This window comes from Hevea brasiliensis, chromosome 1, assembly GCF_030052815.1.
Source record: "Hevea brasiliensis isolate MT/VB/25A 57/8 chromosome 1, ASM3005281v1, whole genome shotgun sequence".
Lineage (NCBI taxonomy): Eukaryota > Viridiplantae > Streptophyta > Magnoliopsida > Malpighiales > Euphorbiaceae > Hevea > Hevea brasiliensis.
In genome coordinates this window covers 110,816,586-110,836,804 of record NC_079493.1, presented here as the reverse complement: position 1 = coordinate 110,836,804, position 20,219 = coordinate 110,816,586, and the positions used below count along the sequence as shown (strand labels likewise).

Sequence of the window (20,219 nt, the reverse complement as noted above, 5' to 3'; positions counted from 1 at the left end):
ACCCCATCCTTATGGATATGTAAAATCGTCATTAGGCACGGCTTTGAGTTGATATCGCTGGCATCCACACTTGGAGTTTAAATGAAAGTCCAGCTTAAGTTGAACTCACTGGCAAGATTTAGACTATGAAAGCTTTATAGGGGATCAACTCTCATATTTATGTAAATGTATTTGTAGCTCTAAATTATCTTCTTGTGTAAATCTTGGATGAATTATTTGTTATATGTGATGGATGTGCATTTTACGGTAAGATTGCACTAACTTTAGATAGTTATAAAAATTACATCTATAATCAATATCTAAACTTAGTAAATTGAACGCTCACTCTTTTTCAATATTTCTCCCTAGGTTGCAGGAAGAGAAATTTTATTTTAAAATTTAACCTACATTTTTCTTCGCAGGTTAATACAAGTTGTTGTACAACTTAGTTGTTAATTTTTATTGTGTTATTTATTTATTTCTTAGAGTTTCGCAATGACATTAGTGTATAAATATATTATTTTTAATTAATGGTATTAAATAAATTATTTATGTTGAGAATTAGGGTTGAGCTGGACTCCTCTGATTGTATATATATTATAGCTTTTGGGCTCAGATGACCCAAATTTAATTATGATATTTCATTTTGTCTTTGTATGGTGGGTTCTGAATTTGGGTGTAGTTATGGTTTTGCAATTAGACTTACTACAGGCTTTTAGAGCTTTATACTAACTCAAGTCCTAATATCGATTCGACTCATAGAATTAGATCGTGACACTTCCATAAGAAACAACCATTTTGATTGACACTTGAAATTTGAAATTGTGACACCTCTTACCCGTCTACATGTAGCCGAACAAGATATGCCACACAGTGTACCAGAACACCATATTTTATCTCAATTATTTTTATCCTTCCTTAATTTATTTCTTCATGGTTATGAAGTGCAATTTGTGAAATTTAACTCATTTAAGTCATTTATAGAAATTATAAATTCATTTGAGGTTCTGAAAATTTTATAGAAAATCCGGCAGAGTGCCGGCTAAAAATGGAGAAAACAGTTCTTCGGAACCTGTGAAAAATACTCCCAAATATTCATCCATATTCTCAAACTCCAATAACCATCAACATGGTCTCAATAATTTTCAACATTTAGAACCATCTCAAGTTTTCAATATAAATCCACAATTTCATTCAGGTCCAAAATCAAATTTAATTTCATAAAGATATTCTCAAACCATATTAATTAACGAAATTTTACAAAATATGTACATCAACATATGATTACATAAATTTACTATTTACATGAGTTCATAATTTATAAATCACAAACTACTACCCATTACAAAATGCAAAACAAAATTTCAAAAGGGACCTAAAGGTCCTACCACTAATGCAGTGCAGATGAGAGGTGACTCTGACTCTACACAGATCTGTGACCTCACCCAGTCTGTGGTCTGCTGGGCTTTCTGTCTGTCTCTCCAGAACCTACGCTTGGCAAAAAGCGACACGCTAAGTAATAATGCTTAGTGGTGCCAATAATAAAATAAAAGAACTAAAAGAAAATAAATATGCAGTGTGTATATTGATGTCTCATGCAGACAATTTTTTGGTAATTATTTATAGTCTATTTATTTGGCAATTGTTATATCAATGATTTCATTAAATTTATCAACTTCCATTTTTAGTTGCCCAAGTAACCTATACTAGATGACTGGACTGGATAAACGGGTAAACTGGCACTGGGTACCAAGTACCTCGGGCCGTCATACCATCGGTCACATATGTATCTCCCGATGTGCAACAGAATAGCTAATAAGCTGTAATAATTATTAGGCACAAGGTCAAGTATTACCATAATTTCAGAATGGCTAAAAGCCATAAAATCACAGAATGGCATAATGCCATGTGCAGTACTGCTAACTGAACCCTATTGGCATGCCAACCTATCCAAACCAATCTTACTAGGTGTACTAGGGCACATTTTCAAGTTTTTGATTGAATTTGTCATGCTTTACATGTAAGGTTACTATTCATTTTACTATTTAGGTCAAATTATTGAATTTCCAATGCATAATAGCTACATAAGTTCTAATCACATAAATTTACCATATTTTATTTTCAAAAGTGTTGGGATTAGTTGTCAATCCATACTTCTAACCAATGGTGAATAAATCAGAAATTTCAGTTTTGGGTGCTAGAGTTCACTGTTCCATTAGGCCATTCTACAGTGAGAATTTGGCTAAATGTTCTTCATCAAAGTTGTTCCTTATTGTATCTAGTTGCATTTCTTTTTTGAATCACTCCATTTAGAGTTTTGTAGCTCAAGTTATGACCTAAAAACTATAACTAGCCGGATTGTAATTTTTCCAAATTTTCTGGGAAGAATCAATTCTACAGTTTTTGTACACTGACTGCAGGTCAGTTTTTTGGACATGTTATAGTCAACATTTGGGTTTATTTTCTTCATAAAAGTTGTAGGACTATGTCTCAGCTTTCTACTGGTAAAAATTTAGGTCAATTGGACCTTTCTACACTAAGTTATGACCAAATGAATGAACATTGTTCATTTGGTCATTTTCCACAGACTACTTATTGGTCACCTAGATTAGGTCAACTTTTAGAGCTACTTAGGTTAGTTTTCTAGGACAAGTTTCTGCATCAAAATTGTTGCATTTTGTGTCTAGTCTGACCTCCAATTGGCCTTGCACCAATTGGAGTTACCTAGCTTGAGTTATGACCCTAAGAAAACACTGGACTCAAAGGGTCCAGAATGCATACTTAAGGCAGTCTCATTCTTTACATTAGTTAATGTCACCAATCACTCCATTTCTAATTCAAACTACACCAAATGGTCACTACATGACCATTACAACATCATTTTTTGTTCACTTGCATCTACCCCCATATTTGAGTTTCAAACCCTAGCCCTAAAATTCCAAAGTTTCATTCTCTTGCACTAAACTCATAAACTAATATTTTGAATGATATAATCATATCAAGGGCAGCCTATTCACTCAATTAATCCAAAGAAATCATCAACATCATAACAAGTCCATGGCTGTAAAAAAAAATAGGCTGACACTATAACATATTTATTTTAAAAGAAATTACACATATTCTAACTCAAATTTTCATTCTAACAAGAATTTAAAGGAAAGAGTCAAGGAATTGGACACTAACCTTACTTGAGTCCCAACTTGAGCTTGTAATTCTTCAATATTTTTCCTTCTAATGGCTGCCCCAAGCTTGATCTAGTGATAAGGGTAAATTTTAATGAAGGGAGGATGAGATTTATGGTGGAATTTAGTGGAGTTTGGAGCTTAGTGGAGCTTTCATGAAGTTTTCTTTCCTCTCTCTCTCTCTCTCTCTCTACGTTTTGGCTGCCCAAAGGTTTAAGATAGCTGTTTAGTTATTTTATTTTTATCTCCTTTTATTCATGTTTAAGTAGTTTATAATGATGTGTCAAAATTTGATTGTGTGAAAATATTTTAATTGCATCATGCTTATGTCATAAATATGACTTTTATTTCATTTTCTTTTTTTTTTCTTTTCTACTCATTTTTAATTTAATTTTTAGCAATATTTATTCACATTTTATATCATAATAATTATTTACTTAACTAGACAAGTCGGTCAAAAATCATCTCTGAAGACGAAATGACCAAAATACCCTCCGTTTGGCTTATTAAGCCAAAATCGTCTGTACTGATCTAAAAATTTTTCTAAGCATTTTCTTGGCATTCTAATGCCATAGAAACCTCAATGACTCTTCTATGGAGTCCTAAAAATTATTTTATGAATTTTCTCCAACGTTTAGGGCTCCTAGTTGCGAGGATCGCAACTTCCCACTGAGTTACCCATCGCTAGGGCACCGGCTCATTTAACTTGATTGTATTTTATTTCTAAAATTTTTCTCTTATTAATATTTGAGTTATTTATGATTCCTCACTCTAGTCTAAATATTTTCCAGACGTTCTATCTGTACGGACCAACACCGGTCACCTGAACAGTAGAATGTACAGAATTGTTATAGTGAGGGTGTTACAGAAATCCTTCCTCTAAAATCTTGGAATCTTGAGTTAACGCAATGATAACACCAAGAAACTTGATAGTTGAATTAAATCGAGTCAAACATGCTCTAATACCATACTACTAAATTGAATTGAATGGGCAAGGCAACCGAGTAGGTTGAGACAAGAATTCATGAATTGTAAGATGAACTTATTCAGGCTTGAACCAACAATTGCTAAAATGGTAAGACTAACCCGTTAGGTAACTAGTCCTCTACTATTATAAGCCTTCTTAAATTTTTATTATAAAAATTATTTAAATTTTTGAATTGAATTTTATTTGGTAAATTTAATTATATTAAATTCTAACATAAAAATTATTTCTAAAAACAGTTTTGTGTTGAAATAAATATTATTAAATTTGATATCATAAAAAAACTATATTTTATTAGGACATAGGGACCTTTTTGTAATTGATCCTATGTTTAGTGAAAGTTCAAATCATAATTATTAAATTCGAACTGAACTGACTAATTGAACTAGTAAATTGGTAAATATACTCTTAAATCGGTTTGAATTTTTAATTGAACTAGACAAGAAAGTGATCCGACGTGATCCGATTGACCCAATAATTGAACCGGTAAAACGGTGTGACCTAATTAACTCGAGTTATTCAATTATTCAATAAAATCTCTCTGTTTTTATTTTTTTATCTTTAGTATAGAAAATCAAACTTAAAATCTCATAAAAAAAAACCTTAAAATCAAAATTAATCCAGTTAATTTGATAGCTATATATTTTTTATTTAAATACATTTACTTTTTAATATATATTTAATATTTCTTAAATATTAAAAATATACATATTTATAAAAAATTTTATGCATTATATTACTAGAATATTTTTATGTAAAATTTAAACATACTATTAAAATTTATTAAATATAACTTTATTAAAATTTTCTTTTAAATAATTAAAAATTAATTAATTATATTTATTTATATTAAGAGGTATTATATTTAATTGATTTCAATTAATTCATATATTTAATTAATTTTTCAACCGTTGACCAGAATCGCTGACCTTTCACCGATCCCTCACCGGCTCAACCTCGGGCCGGGTTCAAACTCTCTGCTACTGTTCTTTGCTGTTCTTAGAAAATCCACTTCTGGCCATAGTTTAATCCCAAAATTTTGTAATGATGGCCGACAAATGCAAGATTTTGTTGATTGGCGGCACAGGTTACATTGGCAAATTCATAGTGGAAGCAAGCGCAAGAGCTGGTCATCCCACCTTTGTTCTTCTCAGACACTCCACGCTCTCCAATCCTCAAAGATCCATTATCATAAACAGCTTCAAGAATTTAGGTGTCAAATTTCTCATTGTTAGTATTTTCTTTTGGGTTCAGAGTAGAAGTAGATTATTAATATCGTTTAAGTTGATTTTCTTTCATTCTGATTTTGGCATAGTTGGTAATTTTTGACAACCCACAAAGTAAATGTTCAGAATCCTTTCATCAGAGGAATTTTATTGAAATTTGGTTTTTCTGTGGATTTGATAAGAAGGTCTGGGCTTGTTGATTGGCAACCCAGTAGAGCATTTGAGACTTTGTCAAATTTTCATCTTGATTAGCTAGCGGTTTTTGTTTGTTATGCAGGGAGATTTAAATGATAACCAGAGCTTGGTGAAGGCAGTCAAGCAAGTGGACGTGGTGATTTCTACAGTAGGTCATGCTATGTTGCCGGATCAAGTCAAGATCATTGCTGCCATTAAAGAAGCTGGTAATGTTCAGGTATGCTATTTGGGTTTCATCTTTCTATTTCGTCATGACTTATGCTGGCCAAGCATTCCTCTAGGTTGTGTATTGGACAAAAAATGTTGAAATCACTAGATTTTGATGTTGATAATGCATATGTTTTCTATGATTATATATTTATATCAATTTTCTATGATTATATACTTATATCAATTAGAACAAACCAGCCCATAATCTTGGCTCAAGGAAAATAGTGGACCTTTGATCAAAGGCACATGAACCAACAGAAGCTTCTTGGAAGCATGGTGGGTACAGTGTTAACTTGCTTAGAAAAAATTGTCTTCGACAATGGAATCTGATCAGTGGGATTTCAAGTATTTACATAACCTTCTTCTTTCTGAAGAAATGATTCATCAAAATAATAAGCTACCATTAATATTTACACATATGAGATCACCAAGCGTTCAGTAGTTCTCTATTCAATCCTTTTTCTTCTTGTCATTGCTGGATAACTTGTTTGGACACATCTTCTCTTTGTTTCCTGAGTGAGGTATAGACAGATTTCAAAAAGGTCAAATCTTTAATGATTCCATCATACATGATTGAATTGTGAAACTTCTGGATAAGTATCCTATGTTTGAACTGAAATCTTTTTTGTTAAAGAATCTCTTTCTAGTCGCATGGGTATAAATGGCCATTTGCTAAAGTTTTGAGTAGGCACAAATTTGAAAAATAGTGAGGCGTGTGCCATGAGTGAAGCAAACTTCTTACTTGCATATGAGAGTATTTGTTTGTGTGAGTGTATTTTGTGATTGTACTAGATAAAGCACTAAACAAAGTTGAGTGTAATTGAGTTAAGTTTTCATGAGTGTTCGAGAAATTAGTTGTATTTTTTTTTCTTTCCATTAATAGTGCATTGAATTGTTGAATAGGCCAATTGCGGAACCGCTTAAAACTTTGTATTCTGATTATTTTGTCATTGTGAGTATATTAAGTGTTGATTGAAAATATGTAATAAAACTAAAAATGTGTCAATTTTTAATGAACTTTAAGTTCTCATCTATATTGATGAATCTAATTAATTAAAGAATTGGCTTAATTTTATTGAAGCAATTTAAAGTGAAATCACATCCAAATCCTCCTTTTGAAATTTTTCTATCCAAACTTAGCACTAGATTTACTATCTCTATATCTTTTTCTAGGATGGGAGAAATTAGCTAAATGTGTTTAGTTTGTTTGAGATTTAATGAGCTCTTTGGCTGTCTTATGAAAAGAACTCATTCTACCCAGAGGTTCTTGCCTTCCGAGTTTGGAAATTATGTGGATCGCATTCATCCTGTTGAACCTGCAAAAACAGCATATGACACCAAGGTTAAAATCTGGCGAATTATTGAGTCTGAAGATATTCCATACACCTATGTGTCATGCAACTTCTTTGCCGGCTACTTTCTTAGCAATTTAGCACAGCCTGGAGCCATTATTCCCCCAAGATTCACAGTTGATATACTAGGAAATGGAACTGCAAAAGGTAAACGCAGAATGAACTAGAGTAAACAGTAGAGTAACCTAGCTGATGCATTCTCTTTGTATATCATATTCAGTTTCGGCACATCTGGTGAAGATATCTTCTAAAACAAGCACATCATATTAGAGATTATTCTATTTACCTATTCATAAAGTATCAGTTGTAAGTTTGTTTTACGGGATGACTAGCAGAACAAAAGCGGAATATTACTTTGAGCTCAAATATATTTTTTTAGATGCTTACTTATCTTTTGGTCAACAGCAATTTTCAACGAGGAAGCTGATATTGGCACGTACACAGTAAGAGCAGTCGATGATCCAAGAACCTTGAATAAAATCCTCTATATTAGGCCTCCTAAGAACATCTACTCATTTAATGATCTTGTGTCCTTGTGGGAGAAAAAGATAGGCAAAATCCTTGAAAGGAATTACATTCCTGAAGATCAAATTCTGAAGAATGCTCCAGGTTAGTGAATGTTTAGTACTAACTTGATAAGTAAACATCTCATTTTCTTTCTCTTAAATCTCAAATTTTAGCGATAAACTTCTTGATTTGGTTGTTTTGAACTCAAGAAAACACATCAAATTTACCTAGCAAACCTATGATTGTTGGCAGGCAACGTGAAGTTAGCACTTAGTCATGCAGTTTTTGTCAAGGGAGGTCAGACAAACTTTGAAATTGAACCATCATTTGGAGTAGAAGCTTCACAACTTTACCCCGATGTAAAATATACTACTGTCGATGAGTACCTTAATCAGTTTGTCTGATTCTTCAACATTAAGCAGCCTTCAGTGGGCTAAAAAAATGTGTTTTTCCCCTTCTTTGTGGCGTTTCTGATATATTATTTTTTTTTAGTAGGACAAAATATTAGACTTTGGAAAGGAAGTTATACAAGGCTATTTTAAAATTCAAAAATTTAAGGGATGACATGGCTGTAGGAATAGACCAAACTTAACTCTAGTCAAAGACAGATTTATTCAAGTCTTATATATAACATAAAATCTTTTTCCTAAATCAATGTGGGACATTTGACTTGGAAAATATATCTACAAATGTCCCAACATTAAAACAGTTAAGCTCTAACCTATTGTATCAGGAATTGACAATCACAAAAAGTGAAGATTAAAGAGCTCCTAAAACTAGAGGAACTGCTGACTTTGTGATGTGAATAATTCTGTTGCACAATCCATAGAGATTTGCAATTTTGAATTCATCTGTATGAATTGGAGGAATCACATTCCCTCCTCTTCCACGGTAAATACAATTCCTTTAAATGTTGGAATACAACCAGAACCTCCTCCATGAAGGCCACCAAAATGAAAATGAAATCAGTTTGAAAATACCGTCAACAACTCATATTTTATGAAAACCAATAATAAAAAAATAATGACCCAGTAAAGAACATGCAAAACAGAACACTCACATTCATTTAACAATCCACTATATCAACTCTTCAATGTGTAATCCTATTCATGCATGCCCATCTTTTTCCCTTTGTTTCCCTTGTTTCCATTCTTAGCTGAGCCCTTTCCTGATCCTTTACCCTTTTGACCCTTTGCGTTCTTACCCTTCTTTGAAGCACCTTTTCCTGGCTTACCCATACCACGCGCCCTTGCATCCTTTTTCATCCTCCGATCAACAAGTACTTTCCCCTTTCCAGCCTTCACTGCAACTCCTTTCTTTGCAACAACATATTCCTTCTTAGGCCTTTTAGGCGTTGCCTTCTTATATAGTTGTTCAATCATTTTCCTCTTGGACCGATCAGAGATATCTGTCTGGTCTGATATGGTGTTTGCCTTCTTGCGAACCTTCTCAAGCTTCCTCATTGCCACCCGTTTCTTTTTAGCCTTGGCCTCTGCCACCTTCTTAGCAGGTCGGGCATTTATTTCTTTGAATTGTGCTCGTATTGCAGCAATCTCCTCTTTGGTAACAGGCTTCATTGGCTGGCAGTGCCTCTTCTCTTCTTCCACAAACCAGCTGGGCAAGCCCTCATCATCAAACATATACTTGTTGTAGGCATCATCAAACATCTGTTCCCTTTGTTTTTTCCTCAGCATCTTCTTAGCATAAGCCAATATCTCAGCCTTTGTTTCAACATCATCATTGTCAGAATCATCCGAAGATGAATCATCACTAGAATCTGTAGCTGGAGCAGGGACTATCTCAAAATCTTCTTCTGTCTTCGAAGTTTCAGGTTGATTGTGTTTCAACCCTGCAGCAATTTTTGCTGTCTTTTCCGGAACAGCAAGCTTTTCCTCCTGCCTATCTACCTGCATTTCAGCTTCACTATCATACTTTTCCAAGTCTCCATCCTCTGCAGCCTCAGCAAAGACACCCTGCGCAAACCATTTGCTTGTTATCTCTTCTTTGGTTGGCACCTCCCCATCATTCAATGATACCACGAGAGGATTGGCTTCCTGATCACCTAGGTCTTCATCCGAATCATGATCGGAATGAATAACAACATCGTCACCATCACCCTGCAGTAGGCAAGAGCATTTAAGCATGTGATGGCAAACAACACCATGGGAAACAAAATTATGGCAGATTGCCAAACACCCCATCAAGAGCCAATAGAACACATTATACCAAAATGAACAACACATTTTAACAGCAATACAAAAATAAACTACTCAATTTACTGACAAACAATAGCATCTTTGGTTTGGTCAAGTGAAGACTTTTAGGAAGTAGTGTGTCCAAAATTCATGAGTTGATCCAGCAATGGAAGAGCTTCATACCTCCAGAAGTTGTTTGGAATAGGCCTGCCTTGCACGTTTGCGCTGCTTAGTACTTCCTTCCTTTTTGGTCACAAACCGTTCATACACCTGATCGAGAAACTCTTCCATTTGTTCATCATATCTAACATCAAATTACAATATTAAATTACAGATTTCAGATATTAGAGTACTCAAATAATATCATCAATAATGCAAGGAAATTAGGAACAACCTTCTCTGTTCTTCATCAGAATCTATGACACTGGATGAATGCTCCTGAGCTTCATCATTCTCATCATCATTTTCACTATCTCTTACCTCACCATTCTCATCATCATTTTCAGCAGAATCAACAGCTACAAGATCTTTTTTTCCCTAAGGAAAATTAAAGAGAGATTGTAATTACAACAGCTACTAAGCTTATTGATTAGTAAAATTTCATTCTCAGCCCCAGCAAGGGACTGTCACAGAGAGCCATACTTTTAAATCCATAACTAAGAAAAAAATTTTATATTATAAACAAGCAAAATGAGGAGGATGGTCATTATAGTGGCTGTATAACAGGAATATTAAATTCTATGATTAGATGTATACAATAGTGAAATATCTTCATTTAATATTAGGAATTGGAAAGTACTATGGTATACTAGGAAGCCATTTTTATTTACAAAGAATTATAAATTCAGTTCTAGTAAGAAACCACATAGTTAAATCATAGTTCTCCAGTCTAACTTCTGTCCCCAAAAAAAAATATATGAGAGAGAGAGAGAGAGAGAGAGATAGAGAGAAACTCAGTCAATTGTTTCTCTAAACATAGTTTTAATGCAAGACAGAAAAGGTAAATGCATACCTTGATGGAAGAAAGAGAAAACAATTCATGATCAGTGTAGCCATCTTCCATTGCATCTATTTGCATTCCTGTTGCCTTCCGTGCCTTGTCCTGAAATATTTGAACATAGTGAAACAATATATGAGCTACAATTATAGATAAACATGCACAAAATTTTTTCCCATCATAGGTCCAAAAAAAAAAATTAAAAGCAATCTCAAGCATCATATACATCTTTCTGTAAAAATATTAAATGTATTGGTCATCCTCTAATATATCTAGTTCAGAAACTTCAAAAAGAACAAAAGATAAAGCTCTTGGTGGAGGCTTCATACAAACCTTAGTTCGTCTTTTTGCATCTCGTTTCTTTGCTTGTTTCTTCTTCCGCTCCATAGCACAAGTCAGCTCCTCCATTTCATTCAATAATTTATCATCTTCATCCTCATGTTTCTTTTCTTCGCCATCAATGGCAGTAGTAGAACTAGCCTTTTGAGTAGGAGACAAGGACTTCCTTACATGCATCCGCCACCTACACAACAAATACAGAAAGAAATCATACAATGCACATTTAACAAAATCTATAATATATGCTGCGCATGAATAAACATTAGCCACATAATTCTTTTATTTTTATGCCATGGACTATGCTACAAAATCAAACCTACTCCATTTAATATAAAACCTAAAAACACTGGTGACAGCATAGTTATCAAACGTGCACCACAAGGCGCGCAAGGCACAGTGGGTGGAGCCTTGGGCAAGAAGAGGCCCCCAGCCTCCCAAAGGCACACCCATAGTTTTTTTTGCCATTGAATAACTTCATTCTCTGCCTTTTTTTTCTTTTTTCGGCAGGGCAGGTTTTTGATCTGATTTAACAATATTATAATAAAATATCTAATGGCACTATGTATATGAATATTCAGACCCAAACTTTCCTAATTAGTTATCTAACTCTCAGAAGCTTAATTCAAGAAAAAAGTTAATTAATTATATATAGAATTCAATTTAAATGACTTTAAGCTATGTTTAACTATTATTAAATTTTTAATTAAATATATAGTAAATATTAAAAATTTAATACAATAGAAAATTGAAATTATCATTTTAATATTATATTTGATTAAAAATAAAATTAATATAATACAGTTTAATAATAATTTTCATTCATATATGTAATTTAATTGACAATTGTAGCCGTGCAATAAAATAAAAATAAGCAATAAAATAAATAATATATTACTTAGAATTTAATTAATAAATTACAAATAAAATTCTAAGTGCTCATATAATTTATTTTTATGAATTTTATTTTTATTTTTGCGCCTACGCCTTGCACCTGGTGCTGTGCCTTGAGCCTTTAATAACTATGGGCGACCAAGCCACAAGCATCTTAGGCGCTACTCAACAGTCAGCTAAATCCTCGACACTTAAATCAGAAAATCATAAAAAGCTTATTAAATTGAATGCCCAATGAAGTCCACAGACATTTCTTTCGCTCACAAAAAGAGTGAACCCATCAAGTTGAGTCCATCTGAAAAAAAGGAAAAAAATGAAACCTAATTATGCAGTTTCAAGAATAGGACAATCACATCTAAGATCAGTTGAATCAGGCAAGCCCAATAACTAATATAAGTACCAATTGTAGAGCGGGGAAATTTAACCCCCAAAGCCATCTCTAACCATATTACCAACATCATCTAAATAGTAAAAGGAAAATATGGGTATCTTAGGCATAAATTTTGGCTTAGTTCTCAAAAAAAAAATCTAATTTTTTGCCTTTCATGATATATTAAAAAAGAAAAATTAAGATTGTTGTTTGCCAAACTTTTCACTTTTTTCCAATTAATGGAAAGATACTATATTATCTCATCAGAAAGGGAAGTCAGAATTTCAAGATGCCACCTTGGAGAAACAGAACTTGAACTTTCAAAAGTAGAAAAGGTTTTCACTTGCGCTTAAAGGCAAGCGTTTTACTTCCTTACAAATAACTTTTTTTGCTCCACAACAGACAGTAAATCCTTGTTTTTTTTTTTCCCTGTTGCAGAATCAAAATAATAATAATACTTCTGCATTGTGCCTTGTCTAAGAGAACAAGTAATATATAATTTGGTAAGCTAATGCATAAAGTATATCTACCTTGTAAAATTAATGCTTAACATAATCTAAAGTAGAGCAGCGTAGGCAACCAAATCCAGCAGGAATGATAAAGGAAATCCAAATCATGAAAATGTATCTTTTTTCTTTAGGCTGCCCTGTGAGTTGTACCCTTGAATAATACTAGACCTGATCACAGGTTGGGATATCCACCCTGCCCAGCCCAGCCCAAGACACTTAGGCCAGGCTTGGACGAGATTTAGGTGGCCTGCGCCTGGCCTGAAATATAGTGTTCTATATTAAAAATATGTTTTTATATATAAATACTATATTTAATATTTTTATATTAAAAATATCCCTTTTAATTTTAAAATGTTTTTCATTTATTTTGGATGGGCCAGGCTTGGACTGAGACTCAGGTCTGGCCCATCCGCCCATGATTGGATCTAAATAATACCCATAAGAAGAACCACAAACAATAGTTTGTTTTCTATCTTACTTGATTTTAAAATGTTTTTCATTTATTTTGGATGGGCCAGGCTTGGACTGAGACTCAGGTCTGGCCCATCCGCCCATGATTGGATCTAAATAATACCCATAAGAAGAACCACAAACAATAGTTTGTTTTCTATCTTACTTGATGCAATTGCAGAAGATTTATGAAAAAAAATTCAATGAAAAAGGAAAGGGAAAACGTGCATCTTACTTCAATAGATGTTTGAAGTCTTGCTTTCCCAAAACACGAAGATCATCACAAAGTGTTTTAACCTGGTCACACAAAGTTCATGTAAAAGTTAAACCTTAAGAAGAAAAGGGATGCATAGTCATAAGAAAGAGAACAAAATAAATGGAGGTACCTCTTCTGTTGTTAAAGCATGATCCCTTATTGGCAAAGAAGTTGGGTCTTCAAACGATATAGAAGTAACTGAACCAAGGATTTCAAGAGGTGTGTCAGACCAAACAAAATCAGCAGCTGAAGACACTTTCCTCACAATGCTTTCCCCATCTTCATACCTGTAGTTGGATTTCAACCATAACATCCATGCTTAATTCAATATGTTAACTTCATTTAACTTCGCATATGCATATGCTTAATCAGAATGGAAAAGGCACCATATTTCCCTCGTCATATGCAGCAGTGGCAGATCTAGGCCTCTGCACTCTTCTTCTTTTTTTTTTTTTTTTTTTTTGTTGGGGGGGGGGGGGGGGGGGGGGGTGGGGGGGGAGAAGAGATCTTTCTTAATAAAATATAAAGCATTTTTCCAAAAAATCGGGAGGGGGAATGATCACCTACTTGCCCTCCTCGGGAATCTGCTACTGATAGGCAGGAAATATACTACAATTTGCAATATTCTAACTACAAAGCCAAAAAAGATTGTCAAAAAAATAAAAAAAGCAAAAGCAATCAACCTGGTCTTGAATTAAATTGTGAAAAATGAAATTATGTTATTATGGCTGTATCAAGACATCCACAAATTAAATGAGATGAGATGACTAACCCATCACGGTGTCGCTTTTGCTTTGTTCCTCTGAGTACATCTATTACCTACATTAAGGATTCATAAAAAACAAAAAAAATATAACCAACTTACAACCATGGAAGAGAGAGAGAGAGAGAGAGAGAGAGAGAGAGAGGGGTGAGGGAATTGGGGATAACCTTTCGAACAGGTTCTATGGTTCCCTGAAATAGGTGTTTCACATCAAGAAGTCGTGGATCAATCTTTGCAGGGGCCTTGTACTTCAAGCCCACAAGAAATATTTCCGCAGATGTTGAGCGACTTGCAGATGGTTTATCCACCTCAACCTTTTCAAACAACTACGAAGCAAAATCCATGATCATTAAAATCAGCTGTAGACAACAGAGATAAGACATGATTATAGAAGGAGAATATATTCACCTGATGGAGACAGTACAAGACTGAATTGTAGTCTTGAGACCTGAAAACCTAGTTAAACAAAAAACAAAAGGTAAGCACTATGATTCACCCTACAAGAAATTTCGATCTTAAAACAATTCAACGAGATACAAACTCTTTGGTTCATCTGTCTATAAGACATAAATATCTAAGTCTAAGCTAAGTCAGTTAACTGAGTTGGAGAGCAAAGGATTCATACTCTTCTTTAGCACCACAAAACAGCATGTAAATTACAATGCAAAACTGAAATTTATAAAACAAAATAAATAAACCACGGTTGAAATTCTCTCCCCTTTTCCTCCACTTTCTCAACTCAAATGACAAATCTACCTTAAATCAAATCCCATCTAATCCAAAACTAAATATAAACTCAAAATCATCCAGCTAATTAAACCTTCCACTAATCATTTCTAGCAAACAAATAAAACGAAAGCATACACAGAAAACGAATTTCTCCTCAAAGTTTCTTAGAAAACAAACATAATTGAACCAAATAGTGAATAAAAAACTTACTTTGGTAACAAAGTTGCCTTTTGGAGCCAAGAACTGTGTAGCCAATTTCACAGAATCAATCACAAGTGCATTCTGAGCCATTGCTTCTTGCGCCCACGCACCACCAATATTAGGGGAACCGTCGTGCAAAACTAAATCAAAAGCCTTCACTCCATTCTCTCCCATAATTTTCTTAATCCTAGCTTTACACTCAGACTTGGTTATATCCTGCTCGATCGAAATCGCCCCACGGATAGGCGCAATCCTAACCAAATCGATGCCAAGGACAAGGCTGCCAACGGGCACGCGCTCAACCGCCACCTGCATCCAACCGCCAGGGGCAGCGCAGAGGTCGAGAACGGCGCGAGAGGAGTGGAGAAAGTGGAATTTGGAGTCGAGTTGGATGAGTTTCCATGAAGCACGGGAACGGTAGCCGTGTTCTTTGGCGAGATGGTAGTACTTATCCAAGCGGTGCTTACCTTTCGCCTTACCCATGGTAGGGATCTTGGATTTGAAAATGAGATTTGTTCAACCTCTATCAATCAATTTTCATATGAATCTAGAAGCTGAGGTTTATCTAGGGTTTTCAGCGAGTGTGTCTCTCAATAGACGAGCAGAGGAAGAGGAAATAAAACGTAGAGGCAGAGTCGGCCCAAACCTTCGACTTCCGGGTAGGGTTTTTGTTTTAATTTTTGGATAAATGACAAATTAATCCTTCCATTCATATTTAACCAATTTACATTTAATTATATTAAAAAAATCAGATAAAAAACTCTATTCCTAATTTAAAACAATTAAGTTATTGAATTTTTATTTTATTAATAAAATAATTCAAATTTATATTTAAACAATTAATATATATTATATTTATGATATTCATGATTATTTATTTTTTATTATAAAATAAAATTATTTTGTTACAAAAAAATAAAATGATTTTAAAGATTTTATAATTTATTTTATGTGATTTTATAAATTAATATTTTTTCATAAAATTATTAAATAAAAAAATTTATTAATTTAATGAAAAAAATAATAATTACAAATGCTATATATAAAGCATTTAATTATTTTAATTTAACAAAATTTTTTATAATTAATAGTTAATTTGTTTCTATAAATTTTTTTTAATAAAACTTATTACATATAATTTATCTATTAGATTATTACAATATTTTGTCTAAATCTTTTTATTTTTCAAAATAAAATATTTTTATTTTATAATAAAAAGTAAATAATTATAAAATACACATATTTAAATAATTATACATATTATATTTAGAATATAATATATATATATAATATAGTCTTTTTTATTAAGATATTCTTTATGTAGAGTGCCCTAAATTATTAAAAATAGATGTATTAAAATATTTGTGTTGTATCATATTTTGTATCCGTATTTATAATTTATAAACTTATAAGAATGTATTAATGTAACACAGTTAAAAAAAAGGTTTTTATTAATGTAATAAGAAACATTTAATATTAGAAGGATTATAATTATAATTTTTCATAAGTTATAATAAAATTTTATGGGTAAATATTATACTAACTAAATCAAAAATTGAGTTGCTTCAAAAAAAAAATTGAGTAATATGATGTTTTTTTATTTATATAAATATTAATTATATTTTAAATATAACATATTATATTGATCAAATTAATAAATTATGCAAGAGGTATAGGAAAGCACCCACAAAACTAAAAATACAAAAAAAATCTACCCCAAAAATACAATCAGTTCCAGACCCAAAAAACAAATAACCCAACAAAAGCCCAGCCCATAAAATCTAAAAAACCAATCAGGACTAAAGCCCATCATCTTGAAATCCTAAATTGAACCGGTTTGTAGACCTAAGGAAGATTACCCTTCCGCTCTGTTTGGGTAGGGGTGAGGGAAGCACAAGTAAGGATAAGAAGGGGTAAGTAACTATTATACCCTTATTTGGGAAGAGGTGAGTTAATAAAGGATAAGGGTAAATAAAAGTAAGGTTTACCCTCCCTTACCCCTCAAATCTCAATTTTTCTTACACCCCAAATTGTGGTGTAAGCAGGGGGAGATAAGAGCTGAAAATTACTTTATTTTTTATTTTTTTATTGTATCCTTAATTTTTTATTAAAAATCTAATTATACCCATTAAAAATAAACCCAGCGCACCACTACAAATAAATGTCTTATCTCTCAAGTCGCCATACATAGTTTCTCTGTTTTCAATCATTTGTTTTTAAATAGTTTGCTGCAATTATTATACTTCAATTATCATATTTGTTCTTTCAATAGTTTGTTTCAATTATTATTTTTTTTTCTAAATAATCCATTTTTTATTCAATCTTTATTAGATTTGTGCATTATTGTTTTGATTTATTAATTTTATGATTTATTTATAGTGGACCATTATTATTTGTAAATTTAATATTTATTATAATGAGTTTACCATTTAATAAATTATCTAAAAAAATGATATTTTTGTACTTCTAATAATTATTTATCCTGTCACACCTTACCCCTCCGTAAGGCATAACATGATCCCATAGTATACCTAATGAATTACCCAACTTCGTCTACTGATAACCCATTAAATACACTACAAGAGATTTTAAATATTTTCTTATTTCTTTTTACAGTGGTGAGCACTTTTGACATGTGTTAAATTTTTTTTTCCAACATTTTCTTAACTAAAGTGAAATCAAATAATAAATCTGAAGTATCAATAATTTCTGTAAAAATTTTGGAAGAATACCGTCTGTATTTGAAGCAAAACAGTTCTTCAAAAATTTGTAAAAAGCACCTCCAATATATTTGTTCAATTTCAAACTCCAATATGGCTCAACTCAAATCAGTGTTTTTAACACAATTCAAACTCAATTCAATATCATTTTCAGCAATTTCAAAGATAAAGTGTAAAATAACTGAGTATTCAAAGCTAAAATAAGAAAATTATAGTACAACATTTTTACAGGTCAAAATAATTTACAACTTTAGTTTACAACTGCTCAAGACCAAGTACAATATATACATACAGTTTACATACATTACAACAAAAATTATAAGGAGGTAGTATACTTAAAATACCAGGCAAAATCCCAAAAGTGTAGCACAAGCAACCTAGTCTGCTACTTTATCTGTTTATCTACCTACGACAGTAATGAAAAAGCTATCGCTGAGTAAAATTTACTCAGTGGTGCACAATAAAAAGTTAAAATGCCGTATATAAAATATTTATTGACAATTTACAATTCAAATAATTCATAATTTCATGTCAAAATTTTCAAAGCTCATATAACACAAATTTGATCAAACAATTTAATAAATATAGCGTTGCCAATCAATAACACAATTTAGGTCATGACACAAAATTTTCTGAACATGCCGTGTTGTACACCACGACAAGGCATACTTATCCCACTAATTGAAATCAATGAGGGAGATGTCTAGCTAGATAATAAGTACTCATCCATACTCACCTCAGACTGGTAAGTCAGAGAGGGAGGAATATAGTCATACTCACCCCATAAATGGAGGAAGAACATAGTGATATTGTCATGCCAAGTGTGAATCAAAACAATTTCAAATGACAATATTTAAATATTTCATGAAAACCACAAATCACATTTTATTTCAAAATTTCTATTTACAAAGTAAGCAACACAATAATTTCCAAATAAAATTCTCAAAGTCAAAACAATAAAAAATTATTCATAACTTTTTTTTCCAAATAAATTTTCTAGTAAAAGCAGTTAATATAAAAAGTATTGTGCACAGACCTGATTTGAGTCGCCTCTAGGCCTTGACTCAATGTCCCTTATACTTATCAATATCATTTTCAACTGAAACACAATTTAAATGAGTATTGAAAAAGTACTCATTTAAATTGTTTCTAATCATAAGGTTCCATAATTAAATTTTATTGATACTATTCCTTTCACTAGTCAATCTATAATGTTGACCTTTAATGCACACTAGGTGAATTAATTTTAATGTTACCAATATGTCACATTTTATAGTCCTCAAATATTGGTATATGTTACCAATTTCATTTTAAAGCTTATTGCATTTTATTTCAATTTTTCAGATTTTGTATACTAGATTGCTCTAGCTAAATGTCTTATTTCCCTTGATTTTTAGGTTCTAGTCAAAAGAGCAAAATTGTAGGTTTATGTCTTAGTGATATTTTGGCACTAATTTCATATCATTTGGAGTTTTCTGGACCAAGTTATGGTCATTTTACTATTGCTGATCAAATTGCCTTTTTATTGTAAACTTATGTCATTTTTAGGTCACTTCTAATTCTGGCAGGTTTTATACCCAAACTTGTGCAAGCCTTTTGACTTGCTTATGGTCATTTATGGGTTTGGTGGTCTTAACCAAAATTGTAGCCCTATATCTAAGCTTTCCAACGATATAAAATTCAGGTCATTTGGACCTATGTACAAGGAGTTATGGCTAATTACGTAATTGCTGTTCAAATGGTAAATTTTCAAGTTTGAAAGGTTACAAATTCGGATTAGGTCAGTTTTAGTGTCACTTTTTGGACAGAATTTTGGTAGGCTTTCAACATGAAAGTTGGCACATTTTGTGCCTAGTTTCACCTCCAATTGGCCTTATATCAATTGGGGTCTCACATTTAGGGTTATAGACTCATTTGCATACTGCCTTTTACATTTCTCTCAAACACCAATCCAAATGCATATTTAACTTATTCTAGCTTACCTTCCATACCTAATTCTGACTTTATACATTATCATATTTATCAATCACTTTACATTATAGTCAATTTGAGCAGAATACAATGACCTTTAATATATCAAATATAATCCCAAATTACAAAGTCGATTTATAACAATATATACACATGAATATCTCTCATTAACACATATAATTTTCCCAATAA

The 20,219-nt window shown here is 32.4% G+C and overlaps 2 protein-coding genes across 2 annotated transcripts; one reads left to right on the top strand and one right to left on the bottom strand.

The window, feature by feature from the left end:
• Positions 1–5,071: 5,071 nt before the first annotated feature.
• Positions 5,072–8,094, top strand: LOC110637313 (phenylcoumaran benzylic ether reductase POP1). The gene is made up of 5 exons (XM_021787357.2): positions 5,072–5,376; positions 5,650–5,784; positions 7,039–7,276; positions 7,535–7,738; positions 7,889–8,094. Exons 1-5 carry the CDS (start codon positions 5,191–5,193, stop codon positions 8,038–8,040), a joined length of 915 nt encoding a protein of 304 aa, XP_021643049.2. The 5' UTR covers positions 5,072–5,190; the 3' UTR covers positions 8,041–8,094.
• Positions 8,095–8,429: 335 nt separating this feature from the next.
• LOC110637306 (adoMet-dependent rRNA methyltransferase spb1) lies at positions 8,430–15,993 on the bottom strand. The gene is made up of 11 exons (XM_021787345.2): positions 15,346–15,993; positions 14,815–14,862; positions 14,574–14,732; positions 14,416–14,462; positions 13,774–13,930; positions 13,623–13,684; positions 11,162–11,351; positions 10,844–10,933; positions 10,226–10,368; positions 10,015–10,135; positions 8,430–9,753 (listed from the first exon to the last, which is right to left on the bottom strand). The coding sequence occupies exons 1-11, from the start codon at positions 15,817–15,819 to the stop codon at positions 8,740–8,742; spliced, it is 2,505 nt and encodes an 834-aa protein (XP_021643037.2). The 5' UTR covers positions 15,820–15,993; the 3' UTR covers positions 8,430–8,739.
• Between the last annotated feature and the right edge of the window lie 4,226 nt (positions 15,994–20,219).